Genomic DNA, 19,885 nt, shown 5'->3' with positions numbered 1-19,885 from the left:
ACCTTGATGGGATTGGAAATGAAAAGGCAAATGATCCTCTCTTTGTTAAGTGTGCTCTGCATTTGTTAATCTACAATGCCATCCCCAGATGATCTGTTAGTCCTTTATTCCAATGAACCACGCAGTTGGCTAAATCTTAAGCAATGGCAAAGTCAGAAGACAGGGTGGGTGGATATCCTGAATAAGGCTGAAACCAAGTCACGGTGACATAAGTACGCACCACACTGGTAACATTTCATGGTAGCTGATGGATTCCCATAAAAATTTGTAGAGACATTTTTGGTCCCCAAAGGATGAATCCTAGTGACGTCACCTAGTGGTGATTCCCATCTACTTTATCGACTGGCAGCAAATTTCGTACAGACATTCATATTTCCCAGAGGATGAATCCTAATCACTTTGATGATGCCTTAGCTTTTCCTCTAGCGCCATCATCAGGTCTAAATTTCATGCGATCTGATTTCATGCTGCGCACAGCAAGTAGTAGATTTGCACACAACAGCAAGAACAGTAAAAGCTGATCACCTTGCTGAGGAGTTGGAGGTGTGCAGCCTGTCGCCTGCAACTGTTCCATTACTCCATTGAAAAAATTTAATTGAATTGCTGATGAAAAAATACCGAACACAACAGTTTGTTTATTTGTTTTGTAGACACATTTTTGATGAATGTTCATGGTCAAACAAGTACGCTGGGTTTCCTGTGGCTGCTTTACAATAAATGCCAACCAATGTTACGCCAGTTGAATGCTTTTAATGTGAAGCCCCAGCAGAAAGATGTTGTGTTTACATTAGTAGTAACTTAATACAGCTCTGATATAGTGTCAGAGAGTGAACAGTAAACAGTGAGACTGCTATCAATGAGATAAAATTTACATGAATTATATGCTGCATTGTTTACTGCCTTCCCTTGTGCTTAGGTTGGCAACCTCCAGAGGGGGATTTGGCGGACTCCGCTGCTCCCAATAAAAACTACTATATAGAGAGATATTTACTGCTCGTCAATATATTGAATGGCTTTTGCAGAAAAACATGCTGACCATAAATAGTATCAAAAATGGGGTTTGATGTCATGAAAATCTTGAAAATTATAACTTTAAATTAAAATGTTACCTGTAGGCCTTCATTTATTTACTAGGCCCCTAGTGTCCAAATGACTGGCACAGCATTGTTTTGGCTGATAACTGATAATAAGGCGCAAGATTACTTGTGGACTTAAGTGTCCACACCTCCTGGTATCCAATATACACCCCTGTCATGAGCCTGCTTATTTATCTTCTCCTGCTACCCACCCCCCACCTGTGCAGGCCGTGCAAACGGCAGGCTGGCCGTCCTTTTATGGTCTCAGTTTCCTTCCTGGAAGCTTCAGTTGGATGAGAAGAGGAGAGCAGAGCACAGAACAGCACACTTCGTTTATCCTCCAGCAGCGCTGCTGCGCGCTACGCTCAGTCTGCATCTTTCTGGAACATTCAGTTTTTTTTAATCCAAAGAAATGACAATGATAAATATGAAATAATTATAGTCGTCACTCGTTGGATACAGATGATTTTTATTTCCCCGTGTGGTGTTTTTCTCTCTTGTGTGTTTCCCTCGCCGATAAGTCTGTGGAATGGTCTGCGTTTTCTCTCCTGGGTCGTTTCCACTTCAGCATGGGAACTGCGGTGTCCAAAAGGAAGAATCTGAGGAGTGATGCGATATCTTCCGTGGCCGCAAAAGTTCGGTGAGTGTGTCCGGGGGATCTGGTCGCGGGGGTCGGAGCGCTCTGAAGACGCACGGAGGGAATCTGCGGAGCGCAGAGGAGAGTCTGCTGCCGTATAACTACCAAAGTCGATAGCCTACTTTAAAATGATTTTTAGCCAAATTACAGTCCGATGTGAAAGTACAAGAGAAGGTTCCAATTAGCTTCCACTTGATAATAAAATAATACATTCTGATTAAGGTAATATTCCCACATGGAGTAAACTGAACTGCTCCTTTCTTTCTGCACTGCTCGTGACTCCATTAGTTCAGCTCTCTTTGGAGAGTCCAGGTTGCGTCTCTCCTTTTTAAGTTTCACTTTGGCTTCTAGCTTTTATTCTAAATGCTTGACTTGTTTTCTGTCAGTAAATTCTTTGAAGTAAACTTTGTCGGTTTTGCACACATGTCATTTGTCTTAAAGCAAACCTTTTCGTATGTTACTTATCTCCTTTTTTGTGATTAATATGCACTTCAATGAGTGATAATAGCTCATATATATATATATATATATATATATATATATTTTATTCCTCATGTCATTTGGCAGTGTCCCTAATATTTAGCATTTGTAATGGTAAAAGCAAACTTCCAGAATAGGCTCGCTATGTAAATTTAGCTTAATAAGTTATAAAAAAATGACTTATGATTACATAAAACTGGTTTCTGACTATTTTACACAATGTACTACTTTAAGAGTCATTATTGAACATTTACTAGCTGTGGTCTGGCCTGAGTCAAAGTTTCATTTCACCAAAATGTGGGTTAATTTCGCCAATATATTTCTCTTCATTATGACCTTCATATGATATCATCAAAAGCTTTTATTTGGAGCTGAAACCATTAGTCTGCTTTTCTCTGTTTGATATCATTGTGTTGGTCAGACAAAACAAGACCTTTGGAGAGTCACCTTGGACTCTGGGAAACTGTGATGGATATTTTTAACTATTTTCTGACATTTTCTAGACCCAACGAGTAATTGATTTAATTAATCAAGTAAATTATCTGCAGATTAATCAATATTGAACATAATCATTAGTTGCCACCCTAGCAAAAAATAACTTATAAATAAAACTGGTTTCTGGCTGTTTTACACAATACATTAGTTTTAGACTACACACCATTAAAAAAACTGGGCTTGTGTCAAAATTTCATTCCATCATGTTTGAATTAATTTACCTTAGCTTTGGTATATATCCCTCTACGTAATGACCTACACATACTGATTATTTGAAATGTTCTGAATTGTATCAATTATGACATCAGGAAAAGCTTTAATTTTACCAGTTTGACCTTTTGTTGCATGCTGTATATATGCAGTGTGTGTGTATTTCCTTTGCTTTAGTGACATGGTCATCCACAAACTTCCAGCTGGACTCACTGGAGTTGTGACTAATTCTAATGACATTTAACTCTGAATGTATGAGTCATGCCATGAAAGGTCTTTCTGTCATGGGTGTCAGATCAGTGTGTTCTCGGCCCGAAGGCTGCAGGATGACTAATGTTTTGTGGTAGGAGATGCGGTCTCTGCTGCCCACTTACTGACCTCAGAAGCCAGAACGCAGATAAGATAAGTAGCCTTCTCCTGCTCTCAGTCCTGTGTGCAAACAACTATTTTCTTCCTTAAATGCATGATCCTGTACACAGCCACGCTGCAGTAAAACAAAGCTCTTATGCACACAATGTATGACCTTTCCATCTACTTATACAGTCACCACCACACTCCCTTATGCACACATTCCCAAACTCCATTTGTCTCTGTCTTCCTTTGGCTGTCTCTCCGCCTTGCTCGCTTTTTTTACACCTCACGCTTAACTCTCCATAAATCGCGCCGAGTGCAGCCGGCATCCCAGACATGCATGTGTACTGCAGCCAAGGCGACCGTGCTAGTACATACTTCCCGCTCTATCAGCGATCGTGGGACGCACTCCAGTTGACAAGGAGTTTAATGGCTCTCAGCGAACAATAGCACTTTCCCTGAATCCCAAGCTCTCCGTCTGAGCCGAGCCAGGATTAGTAGTGTCTTGATCCTGCGGGATGATCTGAGTTTATCTGTTGTGCAGTGAATGAGCAGAGGTAAAGCTGTTTCACCTCTCTCTAAGAAATCCAATCCTACATCTTTGCCTTTGGGTGAGTGTGAATAGCAATGCAGTGGAGGGATTATACTGGAAGTAAGCGTGTTTAATAGGATCCTCTTCCAATCACTCTCCTTTTGACCCTGTACCTCACACATCTGTCCTTTGATGTGTCACTGCAAAGATCAGTACCTAACATTGACTGTATATAAAGATGGATGACATGACAGCTCCCCAAAAGTGAAGCTAAAACATCTTGATCGCCCACTGGTGGCTGGCTGCAGTATAGGTCATAAACCCCACCTCCCTCCCTCTGGTTGTCCAGCGGACTACCAGGGCCACATTATTGGCCTTCAAGGGCAGCATTTGATAAGGAAGATAGGCCTTTGACTTTCTCTAACGTTAGTCATCCTGTGTGTACCTGATTGGCAGCTGCATTAGTTTATTATAATAAATGTTTATCTTCATTTTTGCTGTTTAATTACAGAAACATTCGAGATTATACTTACATCGAAATCTAGGTTTATTACGGTATCAAATAACCTTGGTTAACGTTTCTTAGTAAAAAGCAGATGACAGCGATGTGTTAAGCACAAAAGCAACTTTACTTTGATGTGTAAGGTTTTCTAGCTAACGTTATATGCTGGTAATTTAAGCCACATTTATAAAAGTTTTATCTAAGAAAAAAATAAAAGAATCTAATTAACATTCATAATATTGATAAAACTTAATTTTATTAAACATTGGTCGTGTATTCCCAACAACATATTACTGATTAACTTAGGTTGAGTTTTGCTTTGGCGTTTCACATTAACTTACTTAGTAGCTGCAACAAGCGTGAACAAAAACGTGAGCTGCCGTGGCTGAGTCGCTCTCCTCCCGGGCCTGTCTAGTTCGTAACGCCGATTAGCATAATAGCTAGGCAAACGTTGGCATTTAGCAGACACCTGGAATAGTATAGCCAATCAGAGGCAGAGTGGGTGAGGGTCTTCCCACATATATCTGGGATATATCCGGGATATTTTAGCTTAATTTTTGTACAATGGGAAAGTGGAGACGGGTCATCCATCTTTATATACAGTCTATGGTACCTAAGCGCTTGGTAATGTAGGTTCAGGTTGACTAGGGGTGCATTGGTCATGTTTGTTTGACACTCCGACAAGCGCTTTGGTCAAAGAATACTGATGTTTTAAAACCTCTAAAGAACAAATTTTAGGTTTGCATCCAAAATGAATTAGTGTGTGGAAAAAACTATTTAGAAATTGGATAAAAAAAAAAAAAAGTTTATATACACGACAGTGACATCTAGACTCATTTTTGTAAGATAGTTTTCATGTCCATGACATTGATAAAGGCGAGAGTGGCCAAGTTTTACAATTAGAAAGTGCTAACAGTGCTACCTTTGACACAGATGAGGTAGAAAATGCATATTCATATAACTTGACAGACCACAGCCTTATACTTATGAGCCTTCTGGGCCTCCAAGGGACCGGGAACAGGCAAGACACAGCCAGGGGTGATAAATGAAGCTGGGGTAAGAGGAGAACCAGTGGAGAACTGGTCAGCTTTCTTGGTGATTGGCTAGCGTTAGCTAAGAACATGTAACGATGTGCTGCTTCACTTCATTATTTTGTTAAATGTATCACATATTAGACAGTATCAAAACTAGTAGCCATCATTTAATACTTCCAACAGTAATGACACTTTTCTACAACAGAAACTAATGTGCGAAGATCTGCTTTTTTAACACGTCACATTGCCAGACCCAGCTCCACACTATGTTTACGGTGTACTACCACAGGGACAGTGGGGGAGAGAGAGAAGGGAGGGGGTTGAAAACTTCGTCTGGTCACAAGTGCAATTTAAACGTTAACCTCCTTAACCAAGTGAGGAACTCTCTGTCTTGAGAAAGTTGGCTTTGTACGATTGTTTGCCTCTCTCATCCCTTTGCGGTTCTTTGACAGATTGAATCACACTCCAGCCAGACTGGCAAACATGAGCGTGCTGTGAAGAGTTTACTGACAACACCTTACAGGATTTCAGGGTATTCATCAAGATATTCACGTTTGGAATTTCCAAATAAATACCTCAGCATTTGGAAATTGACTCATATGACAGGAATCAGGCATGAATCAGGCCAACCTTGCTGTTGTGTGTCCTACATTATGATTCTGGCTGAATGTTGTCATTAACCTGAAATTAAACATGGAATTAATTATTTTCAGTACAGTCAGGCCATCCAACTAGTTTCTATTATTTATGATATTTGTTTTGGCTGCCTGGGTTGCATCTTGTTGGCAGAGCTGGGGTTAATCAGGAGAATGAGGGGAAATGTCTCAGTGCATAGAAATGGGACAAGAAGAAGGATGATACCAAAATAAATCTGCATTTAAAAATAGGCTGATTTGAAATACATTGTCTCTTTTTTTAATTTTGATTCATTGTAATGCTCATGTATGAACAGTCTCGACACTGGTTAATTTTTAATACACAGGGTTGTGCAAAGAAAGAAGGAAAAGGTTAAAAAGGTTGATGAAAGTCTTATAAGCTTGCAGGGTCTCTGTCTTTTACTTTGCACTTAATTGTGTTTAATGTCGCAATTTTAAAGGGAAGTAATTTAAATTAGTTTTATTTTGCGTACTGCACCTGAAGCAGTTGATGATAGCCCAAACTGCCTGCCTATCTTGTTAACAAATCTTTGTAGAACAGCACACCAAAACCAGGTAGTCTGCTTTGATCAGCCACTCGATCGGGAAGATTACGAGCACTTTAGAGCTAATGTTGCCTTTAATATTTCAAGAATGTTCAAGTCATGTCTTAAAGGAATTGCACAGCACAAGTTTTTTTAAGGCATTAATAGTTTCCACTTTGATGAAAATGTGATTTCATGGCCTCTTTCCCACAAGACTGTGTGACCAGCAGAGACCCTATCCTCATCACTGCACAGATTAGCTCCAGCCACGGTCCAGTGCGGCTATTAGCTATATAACATCTGGGTCCCTTCTCTAAAACATAAAAAACCATAAATGAGGCTTTGGAGGCCAAATACGACACAAGATTTTTAAACTGACAGTGCTGAGAGATTATATCTTTAAATGTGTAATGGCATGTTAGCTTTATTACAGCACATCTTTATTTAACGCAGTGAGGAGAATCTTAACAGATGGGAGAGAGGGATGCCAAAGGTCTCATACTGAACCCAAGGATGCCGCAGGCAGGGTATAATAAGTAAATAAGGTGGCCCAATCAGCCCAGCATCCACAGGAATTCCGTTCACGATTTACAGTTGAGGTCAAAAGTTTAGATACACTTGTAAGGGACATGGTTTTCTTTCATGGACTTGTGTTTTCAGGACAGTCCACATATTTTCAAGGGGTGTGAGGTCGGGACTTTGGGACACCATACCAAAAGTTTAATTTGAGCTTGATTTAGCCATCCTTAAACCTCTTTTAATGTGTATTTAGGGTCATTGCAGATGGTTTGATCTTGTCCTGAAGAATTCTGAGGTAATCTTCCTTCTTCATTACTCTGTCCACTTTCTGCAATGCACCAGTTCCACTGGCAGTTCCACTGGTAGCCCCAGAGTATGATACCACCACCATCATGCTTGACAGTAGGTACAGTGTTCTCAGGGTTGAATGTCTAATTTATTTTTCTCTGGTGTGCTTAGTGTAGTTTAATCTCCATAAGCAGCTGTTCAAATCACACAATCTTTCAAAAATAATTATTTTATGGGCATTTTATGCCTTTATTCGATAGTCAACAGAAAATAAGGGGAGAGAGATCGAAAGCGACACGCAGCAAAGATCACCAGCTGGACATGAACAGGGGATGTTGCAGTTCATAGTTGGCACCCTAACCCCTAGACTCCCAGGGTGCCCTGGTTTTCTGGGTTCACTAAGTAGCTTTGGTGGGCGGGTGAATAAAATTATGAATCAGTAAGTAAAAATGGTAAATGGACTGCACTTTCTGATCTTTACGACAACTCAAAGCGCTTCACTCTACATATTACATTCAAAAAAGAAAGCTACTTTTGTCTAGTCAATCTCTGGTTTTACTCAGCCTGGAGAAGACAAATTTGTCCGCCTGCTATCCCCTCAGTTGCTCAGGAGCTGTGCTGTTGACAGGACAGTTCCTTCCGCGGACAGTGATGCTGCAATGGAGGTCGGAGTGGGTGTGAAGTGAAAAAATCAATGTTTCAGTAATGCTTACATGCAGCTTATGTGTCGTAACTGATGTGATGTCAGGGTGGTGGAGGGCGTGAAGGGCGTCTGACTTTTATTCTGTCCCGTCACAGATTTGCAATTATTATAGGTCTGCCCCTAACCCCACCCAGTCTTTTAGTTGCCAAACTGTAACCATATTGTGTAGTTGCCACGCGCAGATATTGTAGAAATAAAGAATTTTAAAAACATGGTAGTGAACATAATGAACCTAATCCAGTTTTGCAGGATCGTCAACTGTCAAAGTTCCTGTCTGGCAACAGGGTTATGCCAAATATTACATTCAATCTCTCAAACTACATTTAGACCATTATAGCATACTAAAAATCCCTGTTGAAACAAGATTAGCAGCTGCTTTGGTATCAGGACACCTCAGGCATTTAGGTTTCATTTCAGGTTTTCCAGAATGACCATTAAAATCTTCCCACAATGCACTGGAATAATTCTGCTGACATGAATAATATTAAAACCTGCTCATTTTCAGGGTAAACCTTCAAGATATCAGAGATGGACGCCAGTCACAATCTGCTTTGTAAAGGGTCATCAATGAAGTTCCTCTTACACTGTCCACTCGAGCTAATGGATCCTACCCTGTTATTGACAATGCAGTTATACTCACATTTTCATAAGACAGAAGTTGATTCAATAGAGCAGAGGTCAAACAAAAATGTTTAGTGAGCAGATGAGACAGGTTTCTTCAATTTCCTTCAACACCATGAATTTGACAATACCCATAGTGTGTGTGTGTGTCTCTTCAGGGGTTTTGGGAGTGTCTTAAAACTCCAATTGGTGACGAGGTTTGGGAGAATGGGATGGAAAGTGAGTTTTGAAACCCACGGAACTCATAACCTGCCCACCCTCCAGAGAAATATATTATGGTCATTTAGTGCTAAAGTGCAATAAACCGCTTACCTAGTGCCACTTTAATAAAAGCCAATATCAGCCTAATATGTCAGCAGACCAACAGAAAGGTTTCACCCTATCTTAACCTGAGGCTGCTCCTGCATGAGCAAGTATCCTGCCTCTTGTCTTTTTAGATGAGATACTTAAAATGTGTTTTTTTCAATCCAGTGCCTATTGATGAACCCACTTACAGCCTCTTTGGAGATATGGGTAATTGGCTGACTCATGGCCTTTGTTGTCAGTGGAGTGTAGCGGTGCAAGCAGTCTTAAGAAGGACACAAAATTGGTGCTGCTGCTTGTCATTTCCTTTAATTAATCAGTTAATCAACAAACGATTATGAACAAACAAGTAAATTAAGTTTTTATTATTGCATCATGCATACAGCTATGCCTGCATAGCCTTACAAGATAATACAAAATCATATAACAAAATGCTGTATATACATTTTCAAACCTTACAACAAGCAGTCCAAAATTAAAGAAAACCAATTTGTAAAAATATTCACAATAATTTTTTTTAGACATTTATATCTACAACAAAATTCACAAATCACTGGAAAAACATGCCATTTAGTACAGGAGTAATCAGAATAAATAATAGTAAAACTAGAAAATGCTAAATGACTTGAAGAAAATGTAAGTGTGTTTGCAGCTGAAAATGTACAGTTGAAACATTTGAAAAAGTTGAAATACTGAAAGAAGCTAAAGTGGGAGTCAAAATATAGTTAGTGGAAGAGGTTGAAATAGAAGTTACTGTAAAATGGAAGTGCTGAAAGAAGTTTAAGTTAGCACTGAATAAAGTTGATTTAAGTGTAAAAGCTGTGAGGGAAGTTGAAGTGCAGAATATTTGAAATCGTCAAAGTGTGATCAATTGAGCTGAAAGTTGTCAAGTGAAGTGTAACCACTATACGCAGATGAAAGCAGTGGAACTGTCAGTTGAAGAGTAAGAGTTGAAAACAGTTGAAATGTAACTTGAAGAGTAAAGAGATGAAGGCAGTTGAAATGTAAATTGACATGTAACTACTGAAAGCAGCTGAATTGTCAGTTGAAGAGTAAGAGATAAAATCAGTTGAATTGTCAGTTAAAGAATAATAGATGAAAGCACTTCAAATGTCAGTCGAAGATTAAGAAATGAATGCAGCTGAATTGTCAGTTGAAGATTAAGAGATGAAAGCAGTTGAATGTCAGTTGAAGAGTAAGAAATTAATTCATTAATAGATGCAGTTTAAGTTTCACTTGACGCTGAAGTGCCAGAGATAGTTGGCATGTGCACTGTAAGTGGTTGAAGTGTCAGATGTTATGTAAGCAGTGAAAGCAGATAAATGGCAGTTGTTGTCCTTCTTTTGCAGGCTTTTGAGAGTTTTTAAGTTAAACTTAAACACATTAAAACTGAACAGCCATTTAAATGTTTGATCATCTGTACACCTGAGTATTTTAGGCTTTTGTTGAGCAATTTCATGGAAAATGGATTGTAGTAAGTCATTGTAGTGTGTATAATGCAAAAGGAGACTCATTTTCCACTTCTCCCTAATCACATGGCACAGTTTATTTTCTGCACAAATATTTTTGAGTCTGACAACCTCAAGGGCAAGAGGAAGAATACTGTTTCTCAGTAAGAGTAAGATGGCAGGGAGTCCCCTCATTGATCTGACTAATTATGGTCTGTAAAGCTGATCACCTCCCAGTGAGCGGATGGAACATGGAGGGCACAGCGGGGTCAAAACTTTAACAAACCTCCTCTGTCAGCTGGAGTCGGTTGTGGAGGCTGCACTCATCTTACAGCTTGTCACAGTGAAACATACAGTCACAGACTATATGATGACACGGCCTCACATTTAAGAAAAATAGCTACTGTATCAGTTAAATATTGCTTAGATGATACTTTTGGGCGGATCTTTTTATTGAATATTAGCCCATCAGTGTCATCTACTTGTGATATGATTGATGTTTCTAAATGTAACTCCAAAAACTAGAAAGTCTAGACAACCTATAATCAAATTTAGTTTTCTTTGCACATTTTGGTTACGTATTCACCGTAATGTTTTTTAAGTAGCTCTTTATTCAAAGGCAGCTGTGTGCCCAGAGGCTTAAGTGGAATGAACACAGAGCAGTCACAGGGTGGGTGAAAGGCCCTGATCCTTGTTCCTTGAAATGCATGTGCATGAACCATAGTACATGACACATAGCAAGACAAGTTAAGTTGCAGTGCACAATTAACTAAAAATGTAGTTGCTATGCACGATAATAAAACTTTAAAACAGAATTGATGTGAACAGCATTAACAACACAAATTGCAAATGAACGTGCATTGTGTGCGCACTTTACGGTCTCGACAGCAGCATTATGCACAGCCAAACACCACTATACACACCTTAACCCTCATGCTACCGACTGGGGTACCCGCAGGCCTCAGAGCTATACTTTTTGTCATATCTCACAGGTGCTTTATTCTATCATTCCAATTTATCATGGCTTTGTCAATCAGTTTGTTCCTAATGACTTCATGTCATTGTTGTCTTTTTCAGTTTTAATTAGTGCTTTTTAAAAAATACCAAAGTATGGGGTCAACCCTGGAAGTAGAAGTTTTTTGGCGTATGTGCCAGGCGAGCAATTCTCATTGGAATGGAGTTCCACATGCGCTCTGTCGACTAAGATGATGTTCAACGTCAGAAATACAATACATAATTTCATAATAAAATGTTTTGTGACTTTCAAATTAAATGTTTATGTTCTATTACAAGATAAGACTGTCATGTATATGATTGACATGCAGTCAGAGCATAATCAGGACATGGTGTGAGTACACAAATGTAACCATTTTTGAGGCTGCAGAGGGAGAGGGCAAGAAGGAGGGGTATTCAAGGAGAAGGATTTGAGGAGGTTTGCTCTGTTTCTCAGAGCTCCAAGATGGGGTTTTTTTCAGATTACATTAATTACATAACCAATAATGTTTTGAGAAGAAATAAGTTAACATTTTGCTATGATGGTTGTTTCTTACAGTAGTTTATTCTTGGGGTCCCCAGGGACCCCAGTCGGTAATCTTTGTATGTTAAATATGTTGGTAGGATGAGGGTTAAACAGCAAGCGCACAATAGCTGCCCACCACCAAACAGCAAAGTTAGCAACTAGCTGGTGAACATAGTGGAGCATTGAACAGCTAAAAAGCCAAATATTTTTCTCAGGAGTTGGTGGAGAACAAAACAAAGCTCACACCTCAAATTTCAAATGTTTTCTGGCCTAATGTCAAAATAAAAGGGGCAATAAGGAATAGTTTGGATCAATTGAGGCCATTAAGCAGCTCCTCTGTCAGACTTGTTGCTCTGCCATTAGATTAGCAAATTAACATTCCTGTTGCCTTAGCATCAAAAAGTCATTTAATCATCTTGCTTTTTTGATGTGGAGCTCTGGCGTTTTTCTGCTATGACCTCACAGACGGGGCCACAGCAGGAGGACACAGAGAGAAGAGATAAGTGTATAACTAGATGTTTGGTGTGTGTAGAGAAGAAGGGAAAATAACTTCAGAGGAGAGAAGATGGAGAGAAAATGGGAAAGACAGAGGATGGAGAGGAAAAAGGGCGAGGCAAGGGTAAGGAAAATTGAAAGAGCAAAAGAGGTAGAGAATGTCAAGAAGAAAAAAAGAGGGATATGGGAGGACAAACAGCACAATGGGGAAGGCTAAGAGAAGAGGAGCAGGCGGTCAGCATGGGGGATCTGAGCAGTAGGCTGATTGGTTGAAGAACAGGGTGAGCCTGTAAACGCTTGGTCACACCAGAAAGTGGTACAGCAAAATCAATCTTGGCTAAATATTTGGTTCTTAAAGGTTATTTGATGAACTGCTGTAGCTGGCAAGCTAACCGCTAACACGCTAGCTGGGCAAGTGCTTGTCACTCAGTAGCTCTTGAAGCATCTCTATTTTCTCTCTACTCTTCTGTTTACTCCCCGCTGGCATCTTGTACACCATTTTGTTCAGTAAAAAGTTGAAGGGGGAAAATAAGCGGTCAGTTAACAAACTTGTTAGCTAATTAGCTTAGCTCAGTCACTAACGAGACAATAACTTCACACAGTTTATTCAAAAGACATATTTGTACCATTAACTCCTGTCTCATAACTGTCTGGAAACCATTCCTCTTTTGTGGAACAGTTTATTCTCCGACAGAGGAGGTTAAATAAGAGTGGATGGTGCAACACAGCTAAGCTACAATAAGCTTCCTCCATTTTGGACTATCCAGTGCTCCGTTCCCTCAAAGGTCAGCATAAGATTTTACTGTAGGATTTCAGGCAACCATGTATTCACAGAATACTTGGCATGTACTGTATGCAAAAAAGCCTTTACACACAGAAAACACACTCCAAGACACATGGACAAAAGCATTCCTGTATCCGTACTACTGAGGCTTTGTTTGCTCCTCCAGCTCTGTGGCTTTCACCACTGTGCCATTGGATGTGAACGTGTCCCCAGGCATCTATACGCTGCACCCTCCCTATGTGCCTCATATATACAGTCATCCCACTCCTTCACACATAGAGAGAAGAAAAGAGGAGAAGCCTGGCATATGACCAGCTCATAAGAGTGTAATATCATCTAATTTCTGGATCATATGTCTTCTCTCTGTCCCCCCTCCACTCCTTATTTAATACTCTTTCCTTACTTATTATGTCTCCCTTCTTCATCCCACTTCCCACTCCCTCCTTACTTTCTATTTTGGTCTTCTAAACACATCTCCCTCTTGTTACCCTGTTTCTTCTTCTCCCTCCTCCCCTTCCTCATGTCACATGGCTGAAAACATGCAGTAGGATAAAACTCCAAAATCAGAGCAAAGCTGCTGGTGCACACTGGGGCCACGGCAAGATGAGGCACAGCCCGATGGTGCTCAGCAGAGTCCAACTGTGATGTATAATTAATGTGTTAAAACATGTTAAAAAAACGTTTTTTTATTTCAGAGTCTTCTGGGGGAAAAAATTAATGCATTTAAAAACTGAGTTGACTGCCGTGATAAAGTTCATAAGATAACTACTTAGGCCCGAGGAGTATGTCGAGTCTTTGCTGTGGCTGTGAAGAAATTCAGTCAGAGTCAGAGGGAGAATGAATATGTGTGTGTACAGTATGTATATGTGTGGATTTGTGTGTGTAACTTTGCTCCTATCCTTGTGAGGAATTAATCTGATCACATAGATAGAAATGGTGAAGTTCACGCACTGCATATAGTGATGATTTCCTCAAATTCTATAAGAAGTTAGGTTTAAATTTCTAATATAAATAGTATAAAAGTTTACACTAAAATTTGTTCAGGGTCAAAAATTAATATAAGATTTTTTTTGTAGCATGATTTAAACCTTTTTTGCAGCAAACATTCAGACATTTCATAGCAGGAATAGCACACATGTAACTAATAACATTAACAATGGCTTCATTCCAATTAGCTGCTCCAGTTTCATGGCCCTGGTATTGTGCACTGGCACAACTTACTGGAACACTTAATTAGAACGGAGCCATCATCATTGGTTATTAGTTCCACCTGTGCTATTTCTGTTATGAGTCAAAATGTCTGCTGTCTACAGTGAACAGTTTGATTTTTGATTTTTATTTGTTTAAATCTGCATTCATGGATTTTTGATATGCAGCTGTAAAGACAACCTTCACATATAAGTTGATATAGCCAACATGATAGCAAAGTTATCTATTTACACATATGGCAGACACTGAGCAACATTATCATTCATTTAGAGACATGTTTTTTGTCCGCCTAGCAAATGTTAGCTCAATATTCATTTTAGTTTTAGTTCTTTTAGCTTTTAGCTGTCATTTCAATGTGAATCACTGTGGGTTTGTTACTACGAGCGACTCCCTTCATATTACACAGTCCTTTGATCCATTGCTGATAGAAAATTATTGATCAGAACAGCTTTAAGGTGAGGTTAGGATCAGGGAGTTGTTTTAGGGGAACTATTTTTTTTAATTGTTTATATTCAGTATCTTCATATTTGAACATTTCATGCCAGCATACAGTGTTTCTAGGATCAGTGAGGAAAAAAGTGCTTTCACACATATGCAGCCTTTACTGTGAGTTCAACAGGATTATGCTGTTAAGGGGTTAAATGTTAATGAGGTGATATTACACTGGTGATAAACCTATTATGGCAACTAAAAAGCTTAAAGTGCAGTAACAGTGTTAAAGTTCTCTTCTTCTTTTAAGAGCGCTGTGTTTTTGCTTAGAGGCATGGTCACAGTCCAGTCAATTCCAATGGAATCACTGCGATTAGTGGATTCGCTCAGAGGGACAAAGTAAATCCACACAAATTTTTCACGTTGAGATCCACTTGGGGGAACTTTGCACTGTTGACCAATAGCAAGCCATTGCAAGACGGTGCTGACCTTTGACAGAACGGACAGCCAAAGAGTCCAAAATGGAGGAAGCTATCATAGTTTATTAGCTGTGAGGCACCATTCACTTGTACTGAACCTCCTTCAAACTGCTTCCAAAAGAGGAAGGGTTTACACACAGTTATGAGACAGGAGTTTATGCTACAAATATGTCTTTTCAATAAACTGTCTGAACTTACTGTCCTGTTATTAACTGAGCTGAACTAACAAAATAACAAAGTTGCTAACATGCTCAGAAATCTTTATTTCCCCCCTTCAAGTTTTATTGAACAATTGTGTACAATAGTGGACAGAAGGGAATAAACATCACAGCACAGGGAAAATAGAGAGAAGCTCAGAGGGCTAGCATGCTAACATGTTAGCTCGCCAGCTACAGCTGTTCACCAACTAGCCCAGTGAGTAGTCACTATTTCACCAAGCCTCTAGAACCTGAGATTTGGAATGGGGCATTACATACATTACGATACTTTATATTAGTGCTGGTGATAATTCAGTATTACAATTTACACTTTATATTTACATTTTCTGTTACAATTTATATCATTTAGAACTTCATCAACTGCTGTCAAAGTTAATGACTGAGCAAGTTGCTAATAAAACCTTACAAAATTAATGATTAAAGTTTTATTTAACGCATATGAAGAGTTTGGTCTCATGTAATGTACAACCATAGAATACAATTCATTGCTTTAAACATTAGTTTAAAGCAGCAGTGCAGTGAAATTGCAGTCTTGATAAGACTTTTTCCATAAGCTCTACCTATACAAGTTCAGTCCATGTTTGCTTGGGATACTGCAGCGCTTTGTCCTCAACATGTTTTGACATCCCTTTTTCTCTCAGTGTAGCATATGGAGTATTTATTGAAAGTAGTGCACAGAGTCAAGCAGATATGATTACGTTTTCTTCCTTGTGCCATCCCTCCTCCTCCTCTCCCATCAACCAGGCTGGGAGGGGAGTTTTCAAAGTGAGCTCTGCTGCACGTACCGCCTCATATTTAATTACTTAGAGTGTCATAGCAGGCAGGCATATAGGCAGCAACAACACAGCAATTCCATTTCACTGCAGCCCCCCTGAGATTTAGCCATGTGTGCATGTAGAAAGCGTATTGTGTGTGTGTATGTGTGTAGCCTATTTATGTTTCTGCATACTGCTCCACATGCACACTCTGAGGATGTGGGAGTCTATCTGTGTATGTGTGTGTGCTGATGGCAGGGATGCAAGGTCGGAGTGAGTGGGAGGAGAGTGATTATAGGCTTTACTGTTTTTCTGTAGGTATAGGTATGTGGCCCATATCTTTTATGACATGTGTATTGTAAGTATGTGGGGGTTTCAGCAGGAGACATCTGTATCTGGCTATAAAACAATCTATTACACACTATAGTACAACTGCTGATTTGACCTATCTTGTGCCAGTTACACTGACAACAACAATGAAGAGTCTGTGTCAGCTACTTGTAGCAGGAAATTATTATTCAAAGATAAATTAAAGTTGAACTGAAATGTGAAATGTCTTGTTGTTTTTGTGTAAGCTCTTGTGAGTAATTTGCCACTTTTCAAAAGAGGATAAAACCATTTTTGACTTTTGGAGCATGACATAGCCCTGTGATCTGTGTTTCATGGGTCCAGTTGTGGTGACAACAAATGACCAGACTGCAAAAGCTCAAAGCAGCAAGTAGTCCTGTAACCTCAGTACTTTGAATGTTACCAAGTGATTCGAATTGTGACACAGAGTAACATAGAGACATTATCCACTCAGCTGGTTAACTGCCTATGTGGCTGTTGGAAGTAAAGCAGCCAACTATTTTTAATGGAAAGTAGCTAAAGCCTGTGCAAAAAATCATAGATGTTGCTAGATTACGTCATACACTACTTTCCATATCAATTACATAATTACTATTAAAATTTTTAAAATGAAAGTAAAAAAATGTACTCAAAGTTAACTGATTGTTTTTCAAGCTGATATCATCTCATCAATATGCATTTACCTGTATTTTCAAACACTTTATGTAGGCTGTTGCATTGACTGTGGAACTGAAGTGCCATAAATAGAAAGGATCCAGACACTGGAATAAACTCACTCTCTTAAACTGAATTTTGTGAAAACATAAAACTTATACAGTCAAGTTAAATCACGTAGAACAAAAACAAAGCAGAACGAGTTTCCACAAACAACGGGGATCAGTGATTGGTTGTAAGGTACACACATTCACAGCTCATTCACGTTTCTGTCTGGCTGCTGTTTGTTTGACTGAACTTGCGCTGCTCTGTCCCACTCAGTGAACAGTCAGTCCAGAGAGCCACAGCCAGATGAGAGCACATTCACTGAGAAATATTGGCGACCCTCCTCAAGAGAGAAGAAAGAGGTCTGCTCAAAAAGTTACTAGATAGGGCACCCTGGTAGCTCACCTGGTAAAGGGTGCACCACGTATCAAGGCTGAGTCCTTACTGCAGCGGCCTGGGTGCGAGTCCAGCCCTTTGCTGCATGTCATCCCCCCTCTTTCCCCTGCCTTTCCCGTCACTATCAAATAAAGCAGAAACAGCATTTAAAAAATGTTTTTTTAATTGCTAGATTAGATCTAAAAAAAAAAGAATTAATTTCACTTCGACTTCGACTTTTGTATTGATGATTGTATTTGCTAATCATTTCATTTTGCATGATAAGATCAGAATAACCCAGTGTACAATAGGTCCTACAGATAGACAGCATGCTTTATACAGTATAAAGGTTAAAATAGTGTTCACTGGCCCCAATATGTGCTGAAGTAGGTGCTTTTTTTAAATGGAGCAAGGCCTGAAGGCCTTGTGGCTTTAGAAGCACAGAGCTTGAACAATTTTTCATGAGATAATCACAGTTATTCAAGGTTGTTCCCCCTGTCACAGGCCGTACATTAAACGCTCTGGGATTTTAGCACTACAGGATACAGATGTGGTCTTGTAGCAGTGCAGAGTACAGGACATGACATTTTGTGTCCACCAATGCTGAAAATTAATGTACTCATGGTTGTGTAAGGTGCTTTATTTAAAAAATCCATTAAATCTCTTGTGTTTTAGCCAAAAAAGGGTAATTTTTCTGTTTCCAGTGATAAAGCCTAAAGCTTGACAGCAGCAGTGCTGAGAGAATGATCTAAGGAGAATTACATGTAAGAGAGGACATTATGTTTTATATACTAGAGACAGTCTGCCACATAGATATTCTGCACAACATGCCAGTTCCTCACTGTTCCTGCCAATATGTGCGCTTTCATAACATATATACGTGCATGCGTTTATTTCCTGGCTTTCTGGCTGGCACATGCAATGTCACAGTCCCCTATGGGGCCTATCAGCTGTGCAGGGGAGGCAAGCTGTAGCTTCCAAGCTGGTTCCCAGTCCTCCAGTCACTATGTAAGAACACACTGTTACCCTGGTGAGAGACGGCTGTTGCAGAGTATGGATTCAGGACACTTACAATAAAATCACCTCTTACAGACTGCCATAGTGATGTAATCTACTTGACTGGTAGCATGTAATGACAGTCACCCATGAAGAGGCCTCACGGATAAAAAGAGATAAAAAGTGGAGAGAATCCTGTGAAACCCTGACTCTTTGCGAGTCACTTCTCTGTGTTTGACAAAAGCAGTTGTGCAGCAGGACTCCGAGTTAACTGCTACACTTGTTGTGTCTCTTCAGAGCAGCCAGAGCATTTGGAGAATACCTGTCCAATACCAATCCAGAGAACCGCAACGGAGCAGGTAGGTGACACACACACTGTGGAAATAAAATCATTATGTAGCACCCAACACTGAACATCAGCAAGGGACACCAAAACAAAGAAGTCTAACATAGTCATACTCCAGCCATTACAGCCACATTGTAGTAGAAAATGTCTGGCTATCTCTCCGGATTGATGCAGCAGTACAGATTATATATACAGTGGTGTGAAAAAGTGTTTGCCCCCTTCCTGATTTCTTTTTTTTTTTTTTTTTTGCATGTTTGTCACAATTAAATGTTTCAGATCATCAAATTTAAATATTCAAACCCCCAGGCACTGTCAGTATTTTATCAGCAAAATTGCAGAAAAATGCATTTAGCTGGTTGTTGGTTTCAATTTCACACACTGGTGAAGGTACCTGTCTCAGAACCAGTCCATGAGATAGTAAATACCAGAGACTTTGTCAGAATTAAGGCCCAGGCACACCAGCATTTAAAACAGCAAAATTTCACAGTGAAATCAGTTAATTTCAGTGGAATCGCCATGATCAGTGGATTCATTTGCTGAGGTGAAGGACATTTGTGGGAGTCTTTGAGGTCAGTTTAACTTTGATGAATTTTGACATGTGAATTCAAGTAACTTCAAGAACTTACTGTCTTGGTAGCTAATTATTTTTCAGGTAACGAACTGGCTTGCTAACTGACAGTAAGTCAGCAATCCAGCTAGACTGGAGAGCTAGTGACTGACTTGCATGTCCCCAGTGAGCTGGTGTGTAGAAATGAGCTCTCCAGTTACAGTAGTTCACCAACCAGCCCTGCGAGTTGTCACTATGCTACAAAGCTTGTAGCACAACCTATATTGCAAGGACGCACAGATGAACT

The 19,885-nt window shown here is 39.7% G+C and overlaps 1 protein-coding gene across 10 annotated transcripts in view; it reads left to right on the top strand.

Annotated features, from left to right (window-relative positions):
* Window positions 1–785: 785 nt before the first annotated feature.
* The window catches only part of nsmfb (NMDA receptor synaptonuclear signaling and neuronal migration factor b), a 54,982-nt gene continuing 35,882 nt past the window's right edge, over window positions 786–19,885 (top strand). For 4 of the 10 annotated variants that reach the window (XM_044196597.1, XM_044196588.1, XM_044196595.1 and 1 more), the window contains exons 1-2: window positions 788–1,716; window positions 18,983–19,044. In XM_044196597.1, coding sequence (XP_044052532.1) covers window positions 1,646–1,716; window positions 18,983–19,044 — 133 coding nt within the window. In that variant the 5' untranslated portion in view covers window positions 788–1,645. Of the gene's footprint in view, window positions 1,717–18,982; window positions 19,045–19,885 lie in introns of all 10 variants that reach the window. The other 6 variants (XM_044196591.1, XM_044196590.1, XM_044196589.1 and 3 more) reach the window with 5 other exon arrangements.

The sequence above is a fragment of the Siniperca chuatsi genome, linkage group LG5 (assembly GCF_020085105.1).
Source record: "Siniperca chuatsi isolate FFG_IHB_CAS linkage group LG5, ASM2008510v1, whole genome shotgun sequence".
NCBI classification, from domain to species: Eukaryota; Metazoa; Chordata; class Actinopteri; order Centrarchiformes; family Sinipercidae; genus Siniperca; species Siniperca chuatsi.
This window is presented reverse-complemented; position numbering and strand designations above follow the sequence as displayed.